This window comes from Melospiza georgiana, chromosome 3 (assembly GCF_028018845.1).
Source record: "Melospiza georgiana isolate bMelGeo1 chromosome 3, bMelGeo1.pri, whole genome shotgun sequence".
NCBI lineage: Eukaryota > Metazoa > Chordata > Aves > Passeriformes > Passerellidae > Melospiza > Melospiza georgiana.
The window spans coordinates 38,997,560-39,021,390 of NC_080432.1; the positions used below are offsets into that span (position 1 = coordinate 38,997,560).

Below are 23,831 nucleotides of genomic sequence, written 5' to 3' on the forward strand. Positions count from 1 at the left end.
CCATGACTGTTTTAAATGCACATACATTGTTGGGGAAAACTAATTAAAAATGGATGAGAGGGTTAATACTCAACCTACTTAATTCAACAAGGTCTGTGTATCAGCATAAATCTCTGTGACATGTTTCAGTGCCGGTGTACTTACACTTTTTCTTTCAGGTTCATTGCCTCTTCTACATTATCATGTCGACAGCACAAATTTATTAAGGCTGCATAGCCACCGACAACCATGTCCGGTTCGTATTTGGCTTTCACTTCAAGGGCTTTTTGCATATTCTAAAAAAGGAACAAAGCAAAGATGTGAACGAGAGGAAAAGTCAATCTGACATTATGAATCTTATACATTCAGTGTGCAGTTATATGACTGCTTTAGTGCTTTTAGTAGTGTAGGATCACATACAAGAACACAGTGCTGTAATGCCTTAGGAAATTTTAAGAGTGAAAGCTCTTTTGCAAACATTATTTTTGTAGAACACTTTTTACATTAATTTGAGAATAGACTTCTAAATAAAATTTCTTGCTTTGCATTTATATTTCTTGCATTTTTTAATGTAAGAGAGACGTCTTTTTTTTTTTCATCCCAATAATCATGAACATGATTAACCCATATTCTAAAACAGTTCTTATTTATTTGGAATTCATAACCATTTTCACCTGGTACACTGCCAAACACATAACAAAACTACTTTCTAAAGAATAAGAAACTACTTATTAATTCCATAGAAAGCTTATCTTTCTATAAATTCTTATTCATACATTTTGACCACACTGAACTTGCAATGGTGTTTGCATCTAGGCTTATTTCATATGCAAAACTGTAGAGATACACAGCCGAGATACTCAACTCTTCTAAATTGTGTTCGTAGCAGCAGAGAATATTGTGCTATCACCTGCACAACTGTTACTGTTCCTATAGATCCAGCTTTACAGGCAGGATCATACTGAACAAGAAACCTAACAAAAGTGTGGTGATACCCCACAAATTACAGACACACACTAAATGAATGTAAACTACAGCTGGACGCCTGCCGAATGAAGGCAAGAGACCCTTTATCTCAGAAGAGCTTTCCTCCTGCAGGAAAATGGAATTTCAATCCCTGCATTAACAACCTAGTAATATTTGAATTGCAAATGACTAGTGCATGTATCAGTTGCTTGACAATCTAGATATAAGAGACCGGAGCCATGGCTTGAAAGGACATTTGGCATGTATGATAAACCTATCACAGCTGTTACTATCATTCACTTTGCAGATTATTGTAAACAAACTTCAGCAACCCCAAAACATGCCATTCAAGGTGTTGCTGAAATTAGTTAACCTTTTGATTTAATTGCTTTTTGCACTTATGTTTGATTTATTAGCATCAAACCATGAAACCTGAAGCACGGCACTTGTCTTTGCTTAACTGTGTCTTTCCATAACACAGTCATTTATGTCCCTTTAAAAATATAGCTATGTGTTTCCAATTATCTCTGCATTGCTTAAGATACCTCTTCTTCACAAAGAGCATGTATGAGTTGTTTCAAGACATCTGTAATAGGCTGGTTTTCAGCTTTTCGCTTTTCCAGTTTCTTCTCCAAAGCAGACACGTCAGATTTAGCACTCTAAATGGAGGTAACAGAAAGAATGTCAATTGTGAAAACACCCTTCCCTGAGCAACTTGTCGGATCACTTTAATAAAAGACAGACAAAATAATCCTTTTCTTTCATACTCGAAGAAATTTTTTTAATCATTTAAGGTGCTTTTATCTGTTTAAACAGTACATACTAATTGAAGACTTGAGTCAGAATACAGTACAAAAAATAAAAACCCAATATTAAGTCACATATCTACAAAGGTCAACATTACTATTTCTCTCGCACTCAGTTCTTTGTGTTCAGGGAAGTAGGGAATACAAGCCTGTTTCTTTTTCCATCTCCACTTTGCTCAGATCAGAAATGTAAGGACTTGACACTCGACCATTAGAAGCAGTATGGATTTATATGGTTCCTGCCACTCAAGTGGATCACTGTAATTTACAAGCATGAATTAAGCCTCACACCACTACTGTTAACTAACTAGAACTTTCAAAAAAAATATCTACCAGGCAGGGAAACTGAGGCATGAGACCTCAGCCAACTCCAAGGTCAAGTATCAGGTCTGTATGAAAATCTGGACAGCCTTTACTCCTGCTCTGGAAAGTAACCTCTGAACTTGAAATGGTAGATTTAAATAACGTTAATATACTTCCATGACCTGAAAGCCAGTGATTACACTTCATCTAAACCCTACATCCAAACAGTATTATTACAGTAAGAAGAAGCACAGCTATCTGTGAATTTACTTACTTCTGGAATGTTGTCTGTAGACGGGGATGGTTTATGACACAGTAACCTTACATCCTGAAATTCAGTAAGACAAAAAATATCACTGATCTCCCCCTAAGTTCAATCTCTAAGTAAGCATATCGTACTCAAAAGGTTCAAGGTAATCATATAATAGCAATGGTAAAAAAAAGCTGTGTTCTGCAGCATTATTACACTGACTTGAAACAGCACTTATTAAATGTATCCCTTTCACATTAGAAATGAAACCAGCTACAACAGTGAAAAATCACAGAAAGGTTAAAAGGCTTACACATAATCACTGCATGAAGATATTTATTTTGCAAAGGAGAATATATTCAGAGATTTTTTTAGATTCAAAGTAATTGCTATAGAACCACAGACCTTAATTAATTCAGGAACTTGAGAGGAGTCCAGCAGTCTGCAAATGCCGCTGTAGTGGCTGGTGGGGATAACTATATTCTGTACCAAGAGGTGGGGAAAAAAATTATATGAGTTTTGAAACAGAACCAAACTGAAATTTGTCTAACAGAAATTATCTCAGACGTAATTCAAGTCTCCAGCTCTTGCATGTCATTGAGAAGTGGTCTGGTTGTACTTAAAAGCAGCAATTTCAAACCTAATAGATACATGTCAGGCAGGACAGGCATTATGTAGCAAAAAATGAAACGGTACCATCTTCTTCAGCTGATGGAAGTATTGTCTCAAACGCTCCTCCTTGGCCTGTACCTCTGAGTCACTCATGCTGTCAATCAAGTGATAAAGAAAATAGCCAACAGCTTCTGTGGAAAAAAACAAGAGAAAGCATTCCACTAAAATTACCGAGACTGTCATGTTATCAAGATTAATTTATAAGAAATCATTTTGGTGTGAGATGTCACCCTGATGAGAGGCTCTGAAATGGCAACAATGATCACTGAGGCATAGAGATTATGTGGTTTGGGAGCACATATCTAACTGGTGAGTGAAAGGAATATTAATTATTTTCAGACCTAGTGACAGCTTTTCAGTACAGAATCTTACTTCAATCTATTTTTTTCCACTACCGTATGACAGAAGTGGTACTGCCCAAGGCCTTCCCCCCCTTTCCTGCCTGCTACCCCAAATAGTTGCCACAAATATTTTGTCATTGCTCAAAAGAAAAAACAGATTTCTAACACTTTGCATATTTATTCTGTACATTTTATCCATTATATTCCATTACCAAGCTACTTTAAGTATTGTAATATTAATATAAAAGCATACAAAAATATTTTAACCATTTGAGCAAGTAACACCAAAGAAACTGCCTATTAGCCAATGAAAATTAAGATGAACAGATTTCATCAAATTATGCTAAGTTTCTTATCTATGCAGTGCAAAATATGCGGGGCTCTGTAGCTCTTCCCAGAACAGGAAGAGTATCAAGTACTGCCTTCTCAAAGGTTAGCCATCCTCATACCTCCTTGTCCCTCTAGCTCTGAAAGGAGGGAGAAAACCCAAACCTTTTTAAAACAAACACATCAAACAAAAAAGTATACTTATTTCAAGCTAGAAGATTTGGGATATTAAGTACCATTTTGCCTAACAAAATCAGTACCTTTAACATTAAATGTGAAAATAGGTTGAAAAACTGCTTTCTTTTTAAAGTATTTAAGCACTGATACTGTATTCCTTCTCCATTTTGATCTATAAATTTAGAAAAATACATCATTATCGGTAAGATTTGTTTATCATTCTAAAAAGAAAAAATATCTTGTGGATCTCACAGAATATGCTCTGATTATTCGAATCAGGATTTCACCCAACATGTTTTCAAATTTCACTTTCAAAAAGAAGCAATCAGTGTTTACTGTTGTAATCCCTCAAACCCATCATTACACAGAAGAAGGGATTTGTGGATAAGTTACAATCATAGAAATTGAAACTCTACCAGTTGGTCCTGAAGGCGTCAGGCAATAACGTTCATCCTTGTACAACACTTCTGTTATCTGGTGAGACAGAATAATCGTACATTGCAGCCAAAAGCAGCAAGCAAGGACAAATAGTATCTGAAATTGAATTCTCAAAATAATAAAGCATCTCTCTGTTAAAGTATTATTCTTTACCACATCATAGTCATTCCCTAAGAAACACAAAGGGGTTTTTTGGTAAATAATAGGGTTTTCTTGAAAAAATATTGCAACAGAAATGCTTTCTGAGGTATAGCATTAAGACAGGGAACACTAGTATTCTGTTTATATATCTTCTCAGGAAGTTAGCTATCCCTAAGACACTGCTTAACGTGTGTCACTCCTGAAGATGCTACAATTATCTTCCAATTTATCAAAAGGCTGAAATTGTCCTAAAAAGCTTCTTATTTTTTGTATCTGAAAGAAGGAAATAAAAAATTATAAAGGAACAACATTTATAATGCTCTGGTAGAGTTAAGGTAACTAGTATAGCTAGTTGTAAATAAGCAGTTGTAAATAAATGCAATTTTGAATGACAGAACATGTGTTCATAAAAATTAAATACAACTCTATTTAGCACTTGTTTGATCCATCCTGCAAACCAAAGAAATATAGAGATTTTACCTCCTCTGAAAGAAAAGAAACATTTACCCAAAAGCCCCCCACATCTTACCTACAAATACTTTAACCCAAACAACATCACTTTAAAAATCATTTGACTCTTCTTAAGGAAATAAAATAATTTTATTAATTAAATGTTCAGTTAAAAACTGAAATTGCGCTTCAAGAATTTTTGTTTTATCTCCCATGATTCTAGAATGCAATCTCAAGGAAGTCAGAAAGAGATGCATTCTCACTGCCAAAGTGCTGTGTTTTAAGTAATGACAAAAGAAAAAGAATCCTCACTTTCAATTGTTGATGAGAATGGATAAATAAAGACCGAAAATACCAAATGTGCACCTGAATATCTTATCTATTACTTTTCTACCAACACCATGGACACTGTTCACACAGAAAACACAGCATTTTTCTGCCCTCTTCCACTCATCTTCCTATGACAAATCAATACACACTGCAATAAAATCCAAAGAAGTCATAACAGTTCTTCTGAAGCAAATATCAGAATACTAAAAGCAATGAATTACAGAAAAAATGTGCAATATTATTTCTGTTTCTAAGTGTCTATTTACTTCCCAAGTAAGCATTTCTTATTTTAGAAGTTCAATGAATGTATTTACTCTTAAACTTAGTGAAGACAACAAAATTTCTCTTCCATTGTGATGAAGAACAAAATTAACTCTAGATTTTACTTCACCTGCAGACCACTATTACTTCAGCTCTCTGTCCTTCAAAATTATTTTCATAATGGGATCAATAAGAGATGTCCTATTTTCTTCTCCTGCTGTCCCTTTCTTTTAAATGTAAAAAAAGGAAGGAGAGAGGCAGCAGACAAAAATATCCTCTCACCAGAAACATCACATAGCAGTAAAAGGTAATAAAATGTCAAAAAAATCCTGAACTGATCTTACGCAAATCATTGATCAGAGACTTTCCAAATCTCAAATTCCATTTCATTACAAGATTTCTTTGTGAAATCTAAAATGCACTTTATTAATCAGCAGTTACAGTCCTGAGGAATAACAATAAAAAACACAGTGCATCCCTTCCCAAATTCTGAAACCACATCCAAAGCAGTACCTGCCAACATCTCCCCTATTCTAGAATTGTGTAAAATGTAACAACAAAGTTATATTTGAATGTCTTTACTGTAGCCCAAACGCAGGATTGAGCAAGACAATCAGCAATTTCCCTTGGAGTTCATCCAGGTAACTTCTTTATCTGGCTTTGACTTCGATGCTTTAAGTGATATAACAGAAACTCTGAGAAACTAAGTCCGCCTTACTATTTTGGTAGCACCGGTGTCAGGACAGGGAGAAAGTTTAAGGAGGGCAGGAAAGTGAATTGATGCTGGATGGCACAACCATGGCAGACTTTGTCCAGAAGCTACAATTACCTTCAGAAGTAACTACATTGATCTAGAAACTGCAGTAGAATAAGCTAAATGACTTGGTAATACCACACTTGACTTTTCACAATTCCACTTAACTGTCTGATTTGAAAACTCAGTTTGATACACTTGTCCGATCTGCCACTGACAGAAGTCTTGCTCAGATTACCTGGCCTACCATTTTCAGTCTCAGAATTCAGATTTACAATAATGCCCCATAAACATGCAATGCCTAAAGAATCTTGATTTTATTTACAGTTTTATCTCCACTTACCTTGCTCCATAGATGTACATCATCTGAGCTGAAGAGGGCAGCAAAGGATAACAAAAGCAACAAAATGATTTTACTCTTGTAGCTTTCTTTAAAACAACACAGAACATTAACACTGAAGATCTTATTTAGATGAAATTAAAATACAATAATTTCCACATACTGTTTAAACCAATTTTGTACAGAATATCTTTAGGGCTTTTTATTATACTCAATATGCTCATAATTTCTGCTAAAAAACTTGAAACAATCCAACATTCCAAATAGACCACTTATGACTAGAAAGTGTTTTAGTTTTGGTCTTAGTTCAATTTTTTAACATATCCTAATTGTATATTTTTTGTTTTATACTTCTCTATTTAGCATTTCAAGAAAATAAGCTTCACTTAAGCTGCACTTTACATAGAAAGCACTTCATACATGGAATTTGCTAGGAACAAAAAAATCTAACTCTCCTGTGCATTAGACCTTTTACACACCAAGCTAACTACAGGCAGCTATTAATGCATTTATTCTATGCAAAAAAAGAAAGTAATCAAATCTCTTAAGGTATAATGGTCATTATAGTGAGAGAAACACATAATATTTTAAAAAGTAGAAAACAAAACATAGATTTTCTCCCCTCATAGATTGAAACAGAACTTGAAGAAGAACATTCCCTGTATATCATGAGGTTACAACCAAAAATCATGTCAACCAGTTCACCAAAGTATTAAACCCCTGACATCTTAATGTAAACCAGCTGTCTCAACTATTAAAAACCTGACATTTTCCTGTAATTCATAGAACTTCAAAATTCTCATTAGAATCTGTAAGTTTTCAAGAATTGTAACTTTTGGAAAACTATAAAACAGCATTAATATAGGCACAGGTAAGAAAACAAAATCTTATTACATTATTTTATCTTCCTGTAATTCTCATTAGAGCAAAGTAAGATGGCAGTCTAAAGAGATGCACAAAAATTAGAATGCATTCACAGAAATTTAGGACTTTATTTAGGAAGTTCAAGCCTATGAAACATTTGTTCCTTCTGTGCAAGTGCCACTTGTATTTGAAAATGAGTCAAATGCAGGTCCACACAGAGGGAAAAGAAAATGCCATCTGTGAGGTTAGTCAAGCTTTGTTGGGTGAACTCACTCCAACACTGACAGCATGACAATGAACTGCAGATATCAAATGCATCAATTTCCTAAAGTACTTGACTCTGAAATAGTAATGGTACATCAGGCAAATAGAATGGGAATACTTTCAAGCAGTTACTGGAAAAGAGCAGTTTCACCAGAAATCCATAAACTAGTCTGCCACAGCCATTGTTTACGTGTCCCTGGCATCCCTACCCTGTACTTTTGCACTCTAATCCTGAACTTTGTTCATTTGAACACACAAGACCTGCATTTAGCCATAAAATTTTGCTGTGGTCTTTACAAAAGTTACAAATATTCTTTCTTCTCTCCTATCATACCCTCAAGTTTCATGCTCAGGCTGTTATAGCCATTAAAGTTTAAAACAGAAAAGGCAACATGAGTGGGTATGCTTTCAGAAATAATGTAAGGGTAAAATCTGAGCACAGGTGACCTTGGACACAGCGTCTGAAACCAGGGAGCGAGAAAGGCAAACAAAAGCAAAACATAAAACAGATAAACAAAACTTATGACACACTTAAGAGTGGCAATGAAAGCTGAAGCAAGAAGTGAAAAAAACCCACCACCACCCCACCCCCCAAAAAAATCACATCAAAAGACCTCTAACCTTAATTTCTATCAGAATTCTGAGCTTTTAACCCAGATGTCCAATAACTGATGTAATCAGAACAGCAGGAATTGTTTCCACTATGAGGAAAGTAACTGTTTCACTTGGGAAGACTCTAATATTTAGCAAATAGTTTGCTAGCAAGATGATGACATGTTGAAGATACTTTAAATCACATTCTGCACACCTGCACAGTTTCCCCGTGGCAGGGATATTTCAGCCTAGTGTTGGTTGTGGGTGGTAAACATTGGCATGGATTGCTTTCTAGTGAAAATCCTACTTCAGCTGGATATTTACCCATACTTATAGAGAGGAAATGTGTTTAGAAAATCTGTCACTTTAATTAATACATCTGAAACAGATGATTCTGGGGCTGACTATTAAAGGAACAGCAATATACTCCTACTGGATCTAAAATATTATTTCACTTATCCCTTGGATGCCAAGGCCAGCTAGGGCCTAGCTGAGAAACCAAATTTCAACACTGGTTTGCTTTTTCTCCTCCTTTTCCTATGATACAACAGGACCAGCTAGATAAAACATGCAATTTACTAGGAAATTATTTTGTTATATTCACCTGTTACGTTTTACTAATATCCAACCAAAACCAGTTCTACTTCTCACTCATTACAAAATTCCAAGAAATAACAAAATCAACCTTCAAACCCTGGTCCTAGATAATCTTAGGTGACTTCTCTTGTTCCCTGTGGTGTAGGCATGCTGAAAAAAACCCTATCATTCCCAGTCCTAAACATTTGACTGGGGCAAGCAGTGCATGATAGAAGTGCTTGCTAATTCACATCTGCTTGCAGAAGCTTAAGACAATCTTGCAAACACACAAGGAACCTTCCTTGCAGAACAGGACCATATGACTGGCAACACAAAGTCCTGGCAATGTAGCTCAGAACCAGGTGTTACATGTCAGTGTTCAGGAGCCACATTAACCCAGAGGGCACAGAAAGTTAGCACATGTAGCAGAAAAAGCCAGGCTCCTACTGGTATTTCATCTTCATCAAGCACCCTATTACTTTATGGGTTAATAGTGACAATCTTTAGGAAAATTTTACAGTAGCACAGCTGTTTATTTTTAAAAAAGTGAATAAAGATAAATCCCCAAATGTTTACTACCCTAAGTTTATATATGGGCACATAGCACAGAACGAAGAATAATGAAATTCTTTTTCATCTACTACACATAACGTTTCAAGTGTAGGCTCATACATAGCAGAGGCAAGGAAAACGAAGAAAGCAGGGAGGAACAACAGTATCTCCTACTACACCTGGAATGCTACTTTTAAAACATGGAGCAGGGGACAAAAGACTAGACAGACTTGTGTTCAACAAGACAAAAAGAGAGGGAACTTTGTTACACAGGAAAAAGAAAGTAGTCATATAACAACCTTACCTTTTAAAACCCATAAAGAGGCTGTTTCTAAACAGACGATTATCTATAGCAGGTGTGTTTGCTGAAGACACTGGAAATAAAGAAAATTTTCTCAATAGTCATTGTCAAAAAATCCCTGAACTGCAACAACTGAGCAGATCATGTAAATAAACCATCACTTGAAAAGCTATTTTGATGGTTTACTAAATGCTGACAAACATTTATAAACCAAGATTTAAAATGTCCAAGTGTTTGAAACAGTCTTGTTTTTATCAGCTCAAAATCGGATCCATTTCAAAAGCAATCAAATATTCAGAGAGTCAGAAGTTTTCCCTCTACATTGTCTTCAATGTCAATAGTTAATAAATTAACTTTTTGTAATTATTATTAATTGCATAAAGCATCTTTCTAAAGAAAGTACAAGACCAATTCCATAAAGCCGGACAAACCTCAAACAATACTAATCAAGAAAACCTGAGATACTAATGCTGGAACAAAAAAAATCCACTGAAGGCAAATGGTTTGCTAATTGTTTCAGACTGAACATCTGCCTTAAAATAGGTTTTAAATTCTTGCCTTTTATTTTTTAAATAATAATAAAAATAAAATCATAACAATCCAAGCAAAAATCAGTGGCACAACACTTTCTTAAGTGTTTGCTTCCACTAGTATAAATTCCCTGACAAGAAAGAAAAAGTAGTTCCACGTAAAGTGTCATCCACTGAATTAAATTAAAGGGGGGGGGGAAGAGACAAATATACAGTTCTATATGTTGTTATATACAATAATATTTGAACACAAAGGAAACTGCAAAATCACTTAAAATTAGATGTCTCTGAGAGGCAATTTACAGTTATGATTCATGTCCTCATCTTTACACCATTGCTTGACTAAATATTCCATAGCTTTCTACCTTCTTCCTGTAGAATTGCTGTCTCTCACTCCAGCACCGCAGACCAGCAAAGACAAAAATGCAGTAGTGGGTGCATTTATGTCCTGTATGAAGTTATCACCATCTCACTGCAGCACCACAATGGAATTAACTGCTGGAAAAAACCTGACTGCACAGGGCCCTTTCTGCAAGGGCTGCAATATGGTAGAAGATAACCAAAATAAAAACCCCAGCTCTAAAGGAACCTGGGAAGTCAAAGACAAGAATATGCTAAGAGCACCTCCTTAGTCTAACTCTAGCTTTAAATGCTGGAGCATTACTTTTTGTTTGAAAACCTCAGGTAAAGTTGGTTTCGAGACACCCTCAATACAAATTCTCCTCCAGCAGTATATTAAACTTTTTGCTCATACAAAAACCAGCAGAAAAGCATCTTAGTATGCTCAGCTGCTGCTGACAATCGGCAACCTGGTTTCCTTAGCAACAAACAAGTCTGAGAAAATCGAGGGGCTGACAATGAAGTGGAATGGAACGGCATGATAAAGGGAAAAAGCGGCTCTCATGTACGCTGCCTTATGTGCCCAGATTCCTCAGCTGATGTTCGGAGTTTTCATCTTGTCAGTAGCACCAATCTATACATTATAAGGCATGAGAAGCTGAATCAATACACCTAGATAGCAGCCAGCATTAATAACCAACCTTTGCCTCCTCTGACTATACTGATGAGACAATCTCAAACTATTTTCCATACTGCATTTATTTTTCCCTCTTTGTAATACTGCAAAAGGAGACAAGTCAAAAAGAAAAAAAAAAATCAGCTGTTTAATATCTGTGCCTTATCATCACATAGGTGCTAATTAGATTTACTAGCATTCATTTCAGCTTGGTAAACTATTTAGGGAATAGCTTCCTTTAAAGCTCAAGTTCAAAGAAATTTGATATGTCTCCATGAATTATTAACCCTGTTCTTTGTAAACAGAAATACCAATAAAAGATTTAAATTCAACTCACAGACAATGGCTAAACAATATACTAAGTGATACTAATTTTGTGACAGTAAGACAGAATTCAACTTACTCTATGTGCCTGTATCATACTTTTGATATATACATTTACCACAAACCAGGCATACATGCATTTGAGTCTTACAACATATTAAAGCCAGCCTGTTTCAGTTAAGCAGAATGAAAGGAGTGGTCTACATTTTCATGGAGAAAAAAATTCCCCAAACTATTTCACATTCCAGAAGAGATTTCATTGTTATTAATAAACAGTCCTCCTTAGAAAGAAAATTCAAAGTTTCTTTTTAGGTACTTAAATTTTATGGGTCAATGGCTGGGTTCATGCTTTTTAGGTTCTTTTTGTAATAAAACCAAACAAAATGTAAGGTGAATCTTGAGGATTCACCAATTGATAACTCTCCAATACCAAAATCAAATCACTGAGTAGCAACTACTCAATTTTCTCATCTGTAACACAACAGCTTCCCAGAGTCATGGTATATAGACTATTTATCTCTGTATTTGTTAAATAAAACAGTTGAAGACAACCACAGCAAGCAACTGCTTAAGCTTTTCCCTGACACTGGGACAAATAAAACTGTTCTTTACAAAGAGATTTTCCTGTATCAGATTTAGCCCAAGTTTAGGTATTTTATTAATGTATCAGCATACTAGGAATATAAAAACTATTTCTTTAAATTTTGAAGAGAATCTCATTCTTACTTAACCAAGCCAATTATCCCATCCCTACATTCAGTCAATGACACAAATTAACATTTGCAAGCACTGAGCCTCAGAACAGTCTTTGAAAAAACCTGTTAAACATGCTACAATTCAATGCCTAATTAACCAATCACATTTATACACAACTTCCATGACCAAAAGATCAGCAGAACACCCTCAGGTTAATGTCAGTGACCATCAGATCTTTAAAGCTGGTTCTTTTAAGAGTAACTCTGCAGTACTTCAGAGCTGTATCGTTCCCGTTTTCTACGGTCATTGATGCTGCAAACAAAAGCAATCTCAGCACCAACCACCTCACAAGGCCTTGTGAAAAACAAACTCTTTGCTTAACTCTCTAAGTACAAGGGTGTCACATTCCTGTCACAATCACAGTAAAGCTGCTATTTGCAAATAACTTGTATACAAATCTTATGGTCAGGTTCAATACCAAAGAAGAATTAAACTATGATTTATGGTTCAGAACTGGTAGTTTCTATCTGGCAAGTCATCATAGAAGACCTCACATGATAAGCACTTTGCTCAAGTTCCCCACATATGTTGAAACCTGACATATTAATACAAGTAAATCTCTCAGCCTACAACCAATCCAAACTATCACCAAGTACACAGCAACAAGCAACATGAAAAATACTCACATATAGAAAGAACTTTGTCCAATCTCCCCTGAAGTGCTTCACTTCTTAGTTCTGCTACATAGAGCCCAGCACTTTCAAACAGGCAGCCATTTTCCTAGAGAAAAAGCAATCAACCATGGAACTTCTGATACTTCATATTTTTAAACATTTCCTTCCCAAAGCTAGCTGCTGAGAACACAGAGGGTGCTCTACACAAGTCTATATGGCAGCCAAACGAGTTGCTACTGATCAAATTTTTTTTAGCATTGAACTCAACTGCAAGAGACAAAGTTATGAAAGGCAGAAAGACTGGGACACTTATATTTGGTCTCCAATTCTCACTTCTTTAGTGAGTAAAAAAACTATTCACCAGAAAAAAAAAGAGACTATTCATTCATTTGTTTTCCACTTCAGGAAACAAAGCGCTACTAGGTCTGGAGCAAAATACTTCGGTTAGCTCTGAAAAAGAAAAAAATAAAGCAGCAGGAGGAAAACATGATAAACAAACCATCAGTGCAATAACTGTTTAAAAAATATTCTAAATACTCATAACAGGTTTTATCATACCAGGTTCATGTCTGGAGCACTACTGGGATCTAAAGGCCTCACAGAGAATATAAGAAGCCATGTAATAGCCATTTTTACAAATTTTACATATAAACTCACCTTCAGCTGGGCATGGGCAGTTTCAGTATCAGCAAAGTTTGTAAAAACATAGTCTGTATAGGTTTCTGCATCAAGGTCCACTCCCAATGTGTGCATCACTTTGAGAACTTCAAAGATACCTATCAAGGCAAAATTAATAAGGCTAAGCCTTTAGAAAAATGAAAACTCGATAATAAACATGTAAAAATAAATGTTGCTTTACAAAAAAAGGCTCAATTTCCCTCCTTGAAATTGCCATGAAAATTCCTGCATTTCTATTTTAGGTATTAATAAAATTTTTAACTGTGAAACTTAAAATCAATTCACAAAACTTTGTATTCTGTGCTGTACTATAAAACCCATGAAAGTTCAGTTTGGAAATTGCTATAATACAAAGGTATTTTCTTACACAGCAAATATGAGTTACTCATGTTTGCACAACATCTAATAGAGCTATGTATCAAAATGCCCATATTATTGTGCATAATAAACAAATCTGAAATTTGATATAAAGTACATAAACTCAAGATACAAACACATTCTTCAACACATCATATATTCCTCGTTTTGTTTCCAGTATCCAAGTCTAATTAGTGTCAGTATTCAGGACTTTCCTCTGGACTTGTTTAAAAGCAGTAACATGTTTGCAATCAAGCTGGTTGATTACAACACATCAGCTTCAAACTGGAAACTCAGAAAAAGGAGTCTCCCAATCCCAGTGAAGCCACATTGTAACTTTTACAGGGTTCACATCATGTCACACAACGAGACTGTGTATCACTTCTGTAGAGTCACATTTGAAGACACCAGACACCAATATTAATAGTCCAGCAAGCAAAGTGTAGAGTATATGTAATTCTTTTTAATTGCCTACACTCTTCTGATTTGCAGAAACTTCTTGCAGTAACCTTAGCTACCAAACTCTGAACTCCTGTCAAAACCAATACAGGTATAATAATTTTTTGCTGGTCTAAAAAGGATTTGTCAGTTGCTGCAGGACACCAGTACCAAACAGCATATGTTTTTTTCAACTTGCATTTCATACTTATTACTTTAAAAATGTCCAAAGTCCCTGTCTTTGCCCTGGAGTGCCACCTATGGAAAAGTGACACTTCCATGAATATTTTATGCAGTGCACTATGGTGCAAATAATCAAATGTGAATTCCCTTTGAGCACTTGAAAATACATGCAGGCAAGTCACACTAGATTAAAGTCGCATCATCTGTTCAAGTTTGCCTTAAACAAAACTCCGATTTTGGACCAGAATCTGCAAAAATATGAATAAAGAATTAATTACACCAAGTCTTTCTTCATACCTTTCAAATGTTGACAGCTAGTTTCTATTTCATGTTTTCAACATGCAGAAAATACATTAAGTCCTCTCATGCTGAAACCTTTTCAAAAATAACTCTAACACTAAAATTAGTTTGAAGACCAAGAACTAGATCCAACAGTGAATAAGGTGTGGTGCACTCAGGAGGTTCGAGCTCAAGCCTGTATGCAGCAGAGTGCAGAAAACAGGCTTATTAAGCATCCCCACTCCCTGGCAGACAGACTAGGGCACATTTCCTGAGCAGCAAAAGGCAGGTGTGAGAACACCAGCACAACCATACTGCACCAAAGTAATTCCATAGCCAAAGTAATCACAAACTTAAAATGAAAATATGTGCAGCAGCATTTTTTTAAGGCAGCTGATATACAATTTTTGGGGGGACAGAAGATTAATGAAACCAACACAGAGTTCTACAGTTTTGCATACATTTTCTACCTCATCAAAAGCAGAACTACTTTATAGTCAAATAAACATCTTCCACAATACTAAGCAATGAAACATTTCCATTTCAGTTAAAAAGATTTGAGCATTATGTACATGGACTTTCACAAGTTCTTTGCTGCTCATAATGGAAAGCACACTGACTTCTTCTCTCCCTCCCAACCAAAAAACAGACTAAAAAAGAAAGGCACAAAAGTGCAGTCATGCTCATGCAGAACACTGGTCTCACAATCTTTTTCGAGATCACTCCCCCAAATATACATGTATATTGATTTAGAAATTATTCACATGTAGAGAACACATTCACATGTATTGTGGGCATTACCAAACATACATGAAAATAGAGAGGCAAAAATGATAAAATGATACAATATTTAAATGATACCATATTTATTTGCTAACAGTCCACTCACAACCCAATGCATTGCCCTGCACACCCCACTCTGGAGACCACTGATCCAGAAGACTGGGCATGACTAAAACCCCCAGTAAAGTCTTTTGATTATCTCCCCACTCAATTGAGAACAGGCTTTTTGAGGTTTTAGGCTGACACGTGTAAGTAAACAGGAGCTGAGTAAACAAAATTAAATAACTGAGTAGAAAGAAGACAGAAATAGAAAACAAAACCAAGTCGAACAACCCCTTTTTGTCAATACTGGAAACAGCACTCAAACACCACAACGAACAGATTCCAACCTCAAATCAGTATATTGAAGAACAAATATAAGAGATTAACTATGAGGTGGTCATAGTATTTATGTGGTAGAGCAGCTTTGCAAAAACTGCAAAGTGAGGCTTTCATTTCAGCCTACCATTCATCTCCTCAAGTTCTCAGAGTTAAGTCATGTCTACTCCCTAAAGCAGTCCCATGAGAACAGAAGGAATTTCTAAGGCAGCTATGTATGGCTCTACATGAGCAAGGGAAGATAAATTTGGCTTTAAGCAGTTTTCTGAGGAAACAAAAAACCGAAACTTCAGGTCAAAAAGTAAGCTCACATTCAGGAAAGTATAGCATTTAATGTATTTTTGCTGTGCTGGTAGTTTCAGATCCACTCAGAACATTCTTTGCCAGAAGAGTCTGCATATAAAACAAGATTTCAAGCAGTAACTTTGTGAAATCACCACCCTTATTCCCTTTGGACCAACACTCTTATTTTCCAAAGTAAAAACTGAATTACCATTCACTAACCATGGCTTTTGTATGTAACAGTAGTTTATACAATAGTTCAACAACAGTAGAACCCAAAAGCAAAATACACACTTGTAAGAAGAGTTTTTAAAAATAGCATGATCATTCAAAGGCAAAGGGGATCAATAAAATATTCAGGAATAAGCCTAAGTTGAACATTTCTGCTTACTTACACTAGGCCCTCTAGACTTTAGTGCATAATCTGATACAAAATGACTCTCAGTGCCAGTAACAGTTTCAGATCCACTGCATACTGATCTTCTAAACTGGGCAAGCACTTTTCATTCCTAAAAGTCTAATAAATACTAAGAAAATAAGTATTTCTCAACTCATGTAACAGATGCACATAAAGGCAATGCCCCACCTGAAATTATCTGCCTGTGTAAAATGACTGAAAAGAACTGTTTGCTATTTCAGAGTGGTTAAGGTGCATTTCAAAATGGCCTTATTTAGTTTCATACCTCCTAGCCACCACTTCACTGCTACTTTTCTTTCAAACACAATTCCATAATACAGAAATTACAGAATTTTCTTTGTTATTCAGTGTCAGATTTTGCTGTAATTAACATTAGAGAAACGTGTAATTAAACACTGTTATTTAATTGATTGGGTCACACTATATGTCCTGATCCAGATGTTTGTACACTGCAGTTCTAGATAACTTGTTGCTGTTATTCTGTTCATTCTAATTACTTAGTCCAGTCTACATTCTATCATATTTATAATAGTTTTTCCTCCAAGTTCTCTTCCATTACCAGCCTTGCCTACAGCAAGACACAAAACTACACACATTAGGCAGGGCATTACTACTTTGTTGAGAAATTAATGACCATATTTTTGGTATGAGATGTGATACTGTGTCTATACTCCTGTTCACATTATTTTTTGCTCCTAGAAAGCACTATTCTATTAATTTACTACCTGCTGTCATCCTTAGACTCTCACTGCAGCATGACTATTTGCTCTATTATTTCTATGAAACAATTCCAAGGTGGATGAGGTTTTTTCCCCCCTATTTACCTTTCTTCAAGTGTACTGGTTGTATTTTTAGATAGTGGAACTTACTTATTCTTTTTTTTTTAAATTATTAACTCGGAAAAAATTGAATGCAAGCTTACATAAGAGAAGAAGACAAGTTGTTTCACCATTCATCAAGAATAGTTACACTGGTTCCTCACTACAGAAGCAACTGAGCAGGGATTTCTTACCTAATATATTTAAAGAATTGAAAAATCACTTGTGTAGGTATGTACTGTGCTTCCACTTGACAATATCAAGTTGGATAGTGAGCACCAGGCTACAAACTCAGTTTGCAAATTCACAGCGTTATCTTACAGCCATACAGAAGTACATGTAAGCAAAGCCATTGCAGACAGAAAAACAAAGGCTCTACAGAAAATGGCTAAAAATGCTGGAACTGAGGGATCCTTCATCACTTCTCAATTTGTTTACAATTGCTGACCTCCAGCAGCAAATACAGTTGCCAAAGCACAGTTGATTTCTACAGCAGGGAGTCCAAATTAAGGCAAACTCTGATCTTGACAAAGACCAAAAGAAGTATGAAAACCTAAGTTTCTCTTGATGTTCAACTATTGCTTTAATTTTGGGAGCCAAGTCTAAATCTAAAAATACTTCCAACATCTCCCAGAATTGTGTCAGTGAGGTGAAATTTTTCATGGAGTAAAAGAAAGCAGCTTTCTTCAGTAGACAACATCCACACAGGGAAGCATGGTACTGATTTATTTCCATTTACTTATTTTTGGCAACACCATGTATCAAGTAAGTCACAGAGGACCCAACTAAAACAACATTGCCAGACTTTTAAAATATCATAGAACTTTCAAGGATTTGAAAACCTGGGAGAAGATAAACCTGGGCAGTAGCCTAGCAGAAACAGAGCCTAAGGAGTTAATAAAAACTGAATATTGTTTTCACAAAGGCTTTTTGAAAAAGACTTGAGACATTTTTATAGCCAGAAACAATTAGGGAATACTTGTTTCAGCATTTCTTCCAAACTGGAATGTGACTGTATATTTAAGATAAAATTGCGATATGGAAGAGTCTGCTAAAAGCACTTTTTTTTTGTTTGTGCATTTTGTTTGTCACCCAGTGTCACACTAACAACTCTGCATCTCATTCTAAAGCACATTATACTGTGAGATAAGATGAAAAAGACAGTTTTTTGTTTCCCCAAGGGGGAAGTACTTCTGTTAAAAGCATCTTTTTACAATACCGTTCTTTCTGAATTACCAATAACGCAAACCAAAGAATTAGATACTGTACTATAAAATTTAATATTTTTTCAATTCTTATTCATATCCTGTAGACATCCCCATGTGTAACAGGGGAAAGTATGCTAAATGCTTCGACCTACTTAAGAATCCCAAAGATTGAGCATTTTTGTCCTTCAATCAGTATGCTGTCAGGTCAGGCTCACACATTCAGCAATGTAAGTTCTCCTGCAGTTTTTATGATTCTAACAAAACTCACATTTGGTTCATCTGGCAAATAGTAAGAAGCTGGCTTGAATAAAGGACTGGGTTTGCAGTCCAAGAGAGCTATAATAACATAACCTTACTTTTAAATTCTTCACTTGGAGTGCGGTTTCTTCAAGAGTAAACTGTAAATAGTAATGAGTAACATAGAGGACGCTGGAATGCACAAAGAATGTGAAGAGTTAAAAAGATAACCAAACACTCTCTCACATCTTTCTATGTCAAGTGAGATTTGAAATTTGTAGAACTGTATCACAATCAAGCAAGAAAGGAGGTTTTGAAAAAAGTCTTTCTGAAGGAAAAATTGTTTGAAATGAGGACATATAGCAAGGGCTTTGTTAAATTTCTGATGAATCTCATAGCAGTAGGATTTGTGCTCAAGGTATGCAATAATGCCACAGGAGCATTTTTCAGACAACTCACCTTTAAGATTATTCTCTTTCTGGTGTGCAACTAGCAGTGGCCAGCAATAGTGAGGTCTGAGTGGCAAGCCTTCCTCCTTCATCATCTTCATTACATCAATGGCCAAGGCTGAAAATATTAACCAAATAATTAAACAGTGACCAGGTACTCTAAATGAGCACAGGTAGAATAACTAAAAAGCAGAGTACCTGATCTGTTGGCCTCCAAAGCGCAACGCAAGATAAATGGTAACGGCGCCGAGTGCATCTTTGCTTCTTTTAACTCCTTACAGAACTGCTTCAGCTTGCTCATAGGCTGCAAACAATTTCAAAAATTAATTTAAGGTATTTATCAATTTATCCAACTACTAAGAATGTCAGATTCTTCTAATGTTTAGAAAATGGATATTACATAAGCAAAACAGGATTCCTCTGTGAATTTCAATTTACTATACAAGTTGATACAGAATAATAAAATGCTTCTTTTCCTCTTGAAGAACTGTGCAACAACTCAACATCTGCAATCTTCACAGCTGCATTAAACTAAATAAATATACTGCTATTATTAAGAAAAAAAGTATTACTATTCTGCTTACCAGATTTTTATTTACACAATGTTGCAAGAAGAAGCTACCTTGGTCCATATCTTCACGTGATAAATGACTTAAAGACCTCAAGATGCTGAAGCTGATATCTTCAAAGCCATGAGTTATCAGAGTCAAACACAGGTTCATTACATCTAGCAAGTGAAAAACAGAGAACAACAATATTAATACATTAATAAAGTGCACAAAACTTTTTCACTTTAAGCTACTAAAATTAGTGAAAGCTAGAAAAGTAAATGTTTTACAAGTACTATTAACATACCTTTAAATAAGATTCACAATCCAAATCTGAGACTACCTTTTTCAAAATTATTTATATTTATCAATGAAATTCACTTTTCTCATAAGAAGACTAGGCCAAAAATTACAGAAGTATCACCCCTGCAGCATGACAGAAGGATAAGGAAAAAATAAACTAATTCCTAGACACATCAAAAAAAAAAAAAAAGCATGAAGTATAATTAATAGTTATCAATCAGATTAAACATACTGGGATCCACAAGCAACTTTAAAGGTAGGTAATAAAAAACTGTATTCAGTATTTACTATCCCTTTTTTATGGCAGTCTTGAAGAGCTCTCACAACAGGAATCTTAACAGCAGTGTTAAGAAAGGACTCCACACTTGCTGCCTTCTTATAAAAACTTAATTCATGTTAGAATTTTTTTTAAAGATAGATTAATTTTTGAAATTATTAAAGCTGTTGCATATTTAGATTTTATGAAATACAATCTAAACCACAAAAGCACACAAATAATCCACAAACTAATGGCAAAAATGTTCCTTTCCCTCAGTATTCAAGAGAAAACTGCAAAATTACCTATTTTTGGAAAAAGAAGGAAAAACCAGCAACAACAAAACCAAACAAAAAAAACAAAAATAAGAAAAAAAGGAAAAAAGTGTTCTCTCTCCACCCTGCTGTGGGAACCAAGGACATACCTGGAATTATTTCCTTTTCAAATCTTATACGTCTTTTAATATCCTCGATGTGCTGTGGATATCCAGCCTTGGCAAGGCTAAAAATCACCTGCATCAAAATCCTATCTATAAGGTACCCTTCAGTCTTCTCAACCTGCTCTAGAGTCTGTAAAATCAAAATAAATTTAACTTGAATCAACTCCAAAGTGACTCAAAACAGAATACTTTTTAAATCAAAACAAGCATAATAACCTGGGGTTTTTTGTTTTTTAAAATCCACAGATTTAGATAATGGAACATGGTAGAGAAAAAAAACACGCAAGAAGTATTAAGAGACATTCAAACACCTTTAAACTGTGAAAAGAAAAAGGGACACCTAAAAGGGATACAGCATATAGTTTCTTTCTAATATCTAATAATATATTAAAACACTAGAGGTATTCTCATTGTGAGATGACTTTCAAAAGAAATTACTTTCTAAAGGGAAGAAGGACAAATCCAACATTTTGACACTGTTTGGAAGAATATTGGTTGATGAATATTTGTTCAAGTCATAGCAGAAAATTATTTCCAATATCTTCTTCCTTGATTTGGTCCTCTACATCTGATTAAACTCCTGAAACAACTTAAGAAAACTGATTTGATCTTTTCTCATTGCTTCATGAGTATTTCTTTGATTTAAAAAAAAGTGAGAGAATACTTGAAAAAAATCAGCTACACAAAGGGCTGTAAGGAAGCCTCACCTTACAAATACCTAAGCTGTTTGTATGAATTCTCAAAACAAAAATTCATTTTTACTGGAAAGATCCTGTGATTTCAATGGCCAAAGAATGGCTCAATGGGAACAGAATAAGCAAGGTTTACTTTTTTTGTTGTTTTCATAAATAAATACATAGATATCCCACATGTACTGTCTTTAAAAAAAAACCTAAATTATTAAATTGCTCGCTGACAAATCTATCTTCCCAGAGTGAAATGCCACTATCAAAAGACAAATATTTTTTAGAAATTGTGACATTGCTTTCTGTTAAATCAGCTATTTAATTGCAATAAAAAATTTTTGATAATTACTTCCAAGTAGGAGGAAACCAATTATAAATTTTTATTTCTCCAGTCGGGACAGAAAGCATTCCAAAGTTATATTGAACAAAAGATAAAACAAGTTGTATTTAGATTCAAATTGGCAATACCTTTTTGATGCTATCAGCATCACCCTTTTCAGCATACGCATTCAGCAGTGATAAATAGGTGTCTGGACCTGGTTCAACACCAGCCATCCTCATCACTGAAAGGATGTTTTCTGCACTTTTCATATCTCTGAAAGAATTCAAAGCAAGATTCTCAGCAGATTTAATCATAATGATGCTTATTGCGACTACTACATTTCCTCACTAAATTAATTAGAATTGGAAACAAAGACTGCAACAGGCTTAGAGAAACTTATTTTAACAAAGCAAATCCTGAAAGGTGAAAGTGCGTATCTTTTTAATAATTATATTACTTAAAATACTCTTTCAACTTTAACAGATTATAAAGTTCAGAACTAAGTGCAGCAAATTTCTTAAACACTACAAAAGTACAGCAATTTATCTTGAAATACAAGATTTTCAGACACAAGAAAAAATCTACTTCCTTTGTTAAATAGCTTTTTTGCTTCATAAATGTAGAGACAGTCTTCTACACATGATTATTCAAAACCACCACACTATTCTGCAGCATGTAATTTTTTCTGTACAGTAACACTTTGTATTTTAGTAAAGCTAACGGTAAACAAAAGGAATAAAAGGCATTAAACATTACCCCGATCTTGCATGTCCTTTCAAAAGACTACTGAATACTGCCTCGGTGATGGGGAGATCTTTGCTCTTCATAAATCCAAGAATCTTACTGAAAAAAAAAATTGTATTTGCCACTTTGGAACATGCAGACACTAAAGTGGGGCTGGGTTCTTTTTATTTTTATCTTCCTTTTACTTATTTCTCATACCCCTCAATCACACTGTTACAGCTTAACCTTGCTAAAATTGTTAGAGATACCTGGCAAGCCCTGTGTAAGAACAACAACAACCAGAATTATTACTATTTGCTCCTTAGCCCACTTTATTCTCAAATGCCTTTGCCAGTAAGCCTTCATAACCTCACACTTTTGCATGATGGCTCTAGCAATGACAAAAACAAGTTATTTTCTGAGCAATGTGATTACAACTTGATTTGAACACACTGGTCTATCACTTATTTTTATTTCGTTTGTGTAGGTTTTGGCAGTCTCCAGGAAATCGTTCTTCATTGCATGGTTAAAAATATACTTCTATGAAAATCCTTCTTTGCTTTGCTCAATTTTGGTGAATCACACAGAAATCAGTTTTAACATCACTGGTAGGGAATATGAGAAACAGATTTTGTGGAAATCCCTTTAAACATAAATGCAAAAGAATACCTTGCTCCTTCAATGTCACCCTCATTGCAATAAGCAGCAATCAACCTTTGGTATGTAACCTGTAGAAAACAAAATGGGGAATTTAATTATTTCCATTCAATAAATGGAGCCTGCTATTGAGAATGAAGATCTTTAAAAGGACACCTACTCGATTGGGCTGCACATTTGCTTCCTCCATCCTGGCCAAGAATTCTGTCGGAGAAAACTTGTGCTCATTCTGAAGATACACTTTAAGCAAAGCATTGTAATGGCTCGTATCATACACAGCACCTAAGAAAATATTTCAACCACAGTCAATGTAGATTCTCTAAATTCAACACAGTTCCATAGCTTTCTCAGGTAATTAATTTCCTGTCAATTTTATTCTGTATGAACTTAGGAGACAGTAATTTTATTCACCTTTGAAGCATCAGACATTTATTTAACAGCTCTGGTGTTTATAAAAGGTTAAA

The 23,831-nt window shown here is 35.1% G+C and overlaps 1 protein-coding gene across 1 annotated transcript in view; it reads right to left on the minus strand.

The window, feature by feature from the left end:
• LRPPRC (leucine rich pentatricopeptide repeat containing) overlaps positions 1-23,831 on the minus strand; it is an 86,753-nt gene that overhangs the window by 49,495 nt on the left and 13,427 nt on the right. Inside the window, exons 4-21 of the mRNA XM_058021089.1 lie at positions 23,528-23,649; positions 23,380-23,438; positions 22,744-22,830; positions 22,134-22,260; positions 20,965-21,109; positions 20,018-20,160; positions 19,632-19,737; positions 19,444-19,551; positions 13,583-13,701; positions 12,938-13,031; positions 9,690-9,759; positions 6,539-6,566; positions 4,238-4,295; positions 3,001-3,107; positions 2,710-2,787; positions 2,329-2,382; positions 1,491-1,604; positions 145-275 (exon numbers count right to left, since the gene is read on the minus strand). Coding sequence (XP_057877072.1) covers positions 145-275; positions 1,491-1,604; positions 2,329-2,382; positions 2,710-2,787; positions 3,001-3,107; positions 4,238-4,295; positions 6,539-6,566; positions 9,690-9,759; positions 12,938-13,031; positions 13,583-13,701; positions 19,444-19,551; positions 19,632-19,737; positions 20,018-20,160; positions 20,965-21,109; positions 22,134-22,260; positions 22,744-22,830; positions 23,380-23,438; positions 23,528-23,649 — 1,750 coding nt within the window. The remainder of the gene's footprint in view (positions 1-144; positions 276-1,490; positions 1,605-2,328; positions 2,383-2,709; positions 2,788-3,000; positions 3,108-4,237; positions 4,296-6,538; positions 6,567-9,689; positions 9,760-12,937; positions 13,032-13,582; positions 13,702-19,443; positions 19,552-19,631; positions 19,738-20,017; positions 20,161-20,964; positions 21,110-22,133; positions 22,261-22,743; positions 22,831-23,379; positions 23,439-23,527; positions 23,650-23,831) is intronic.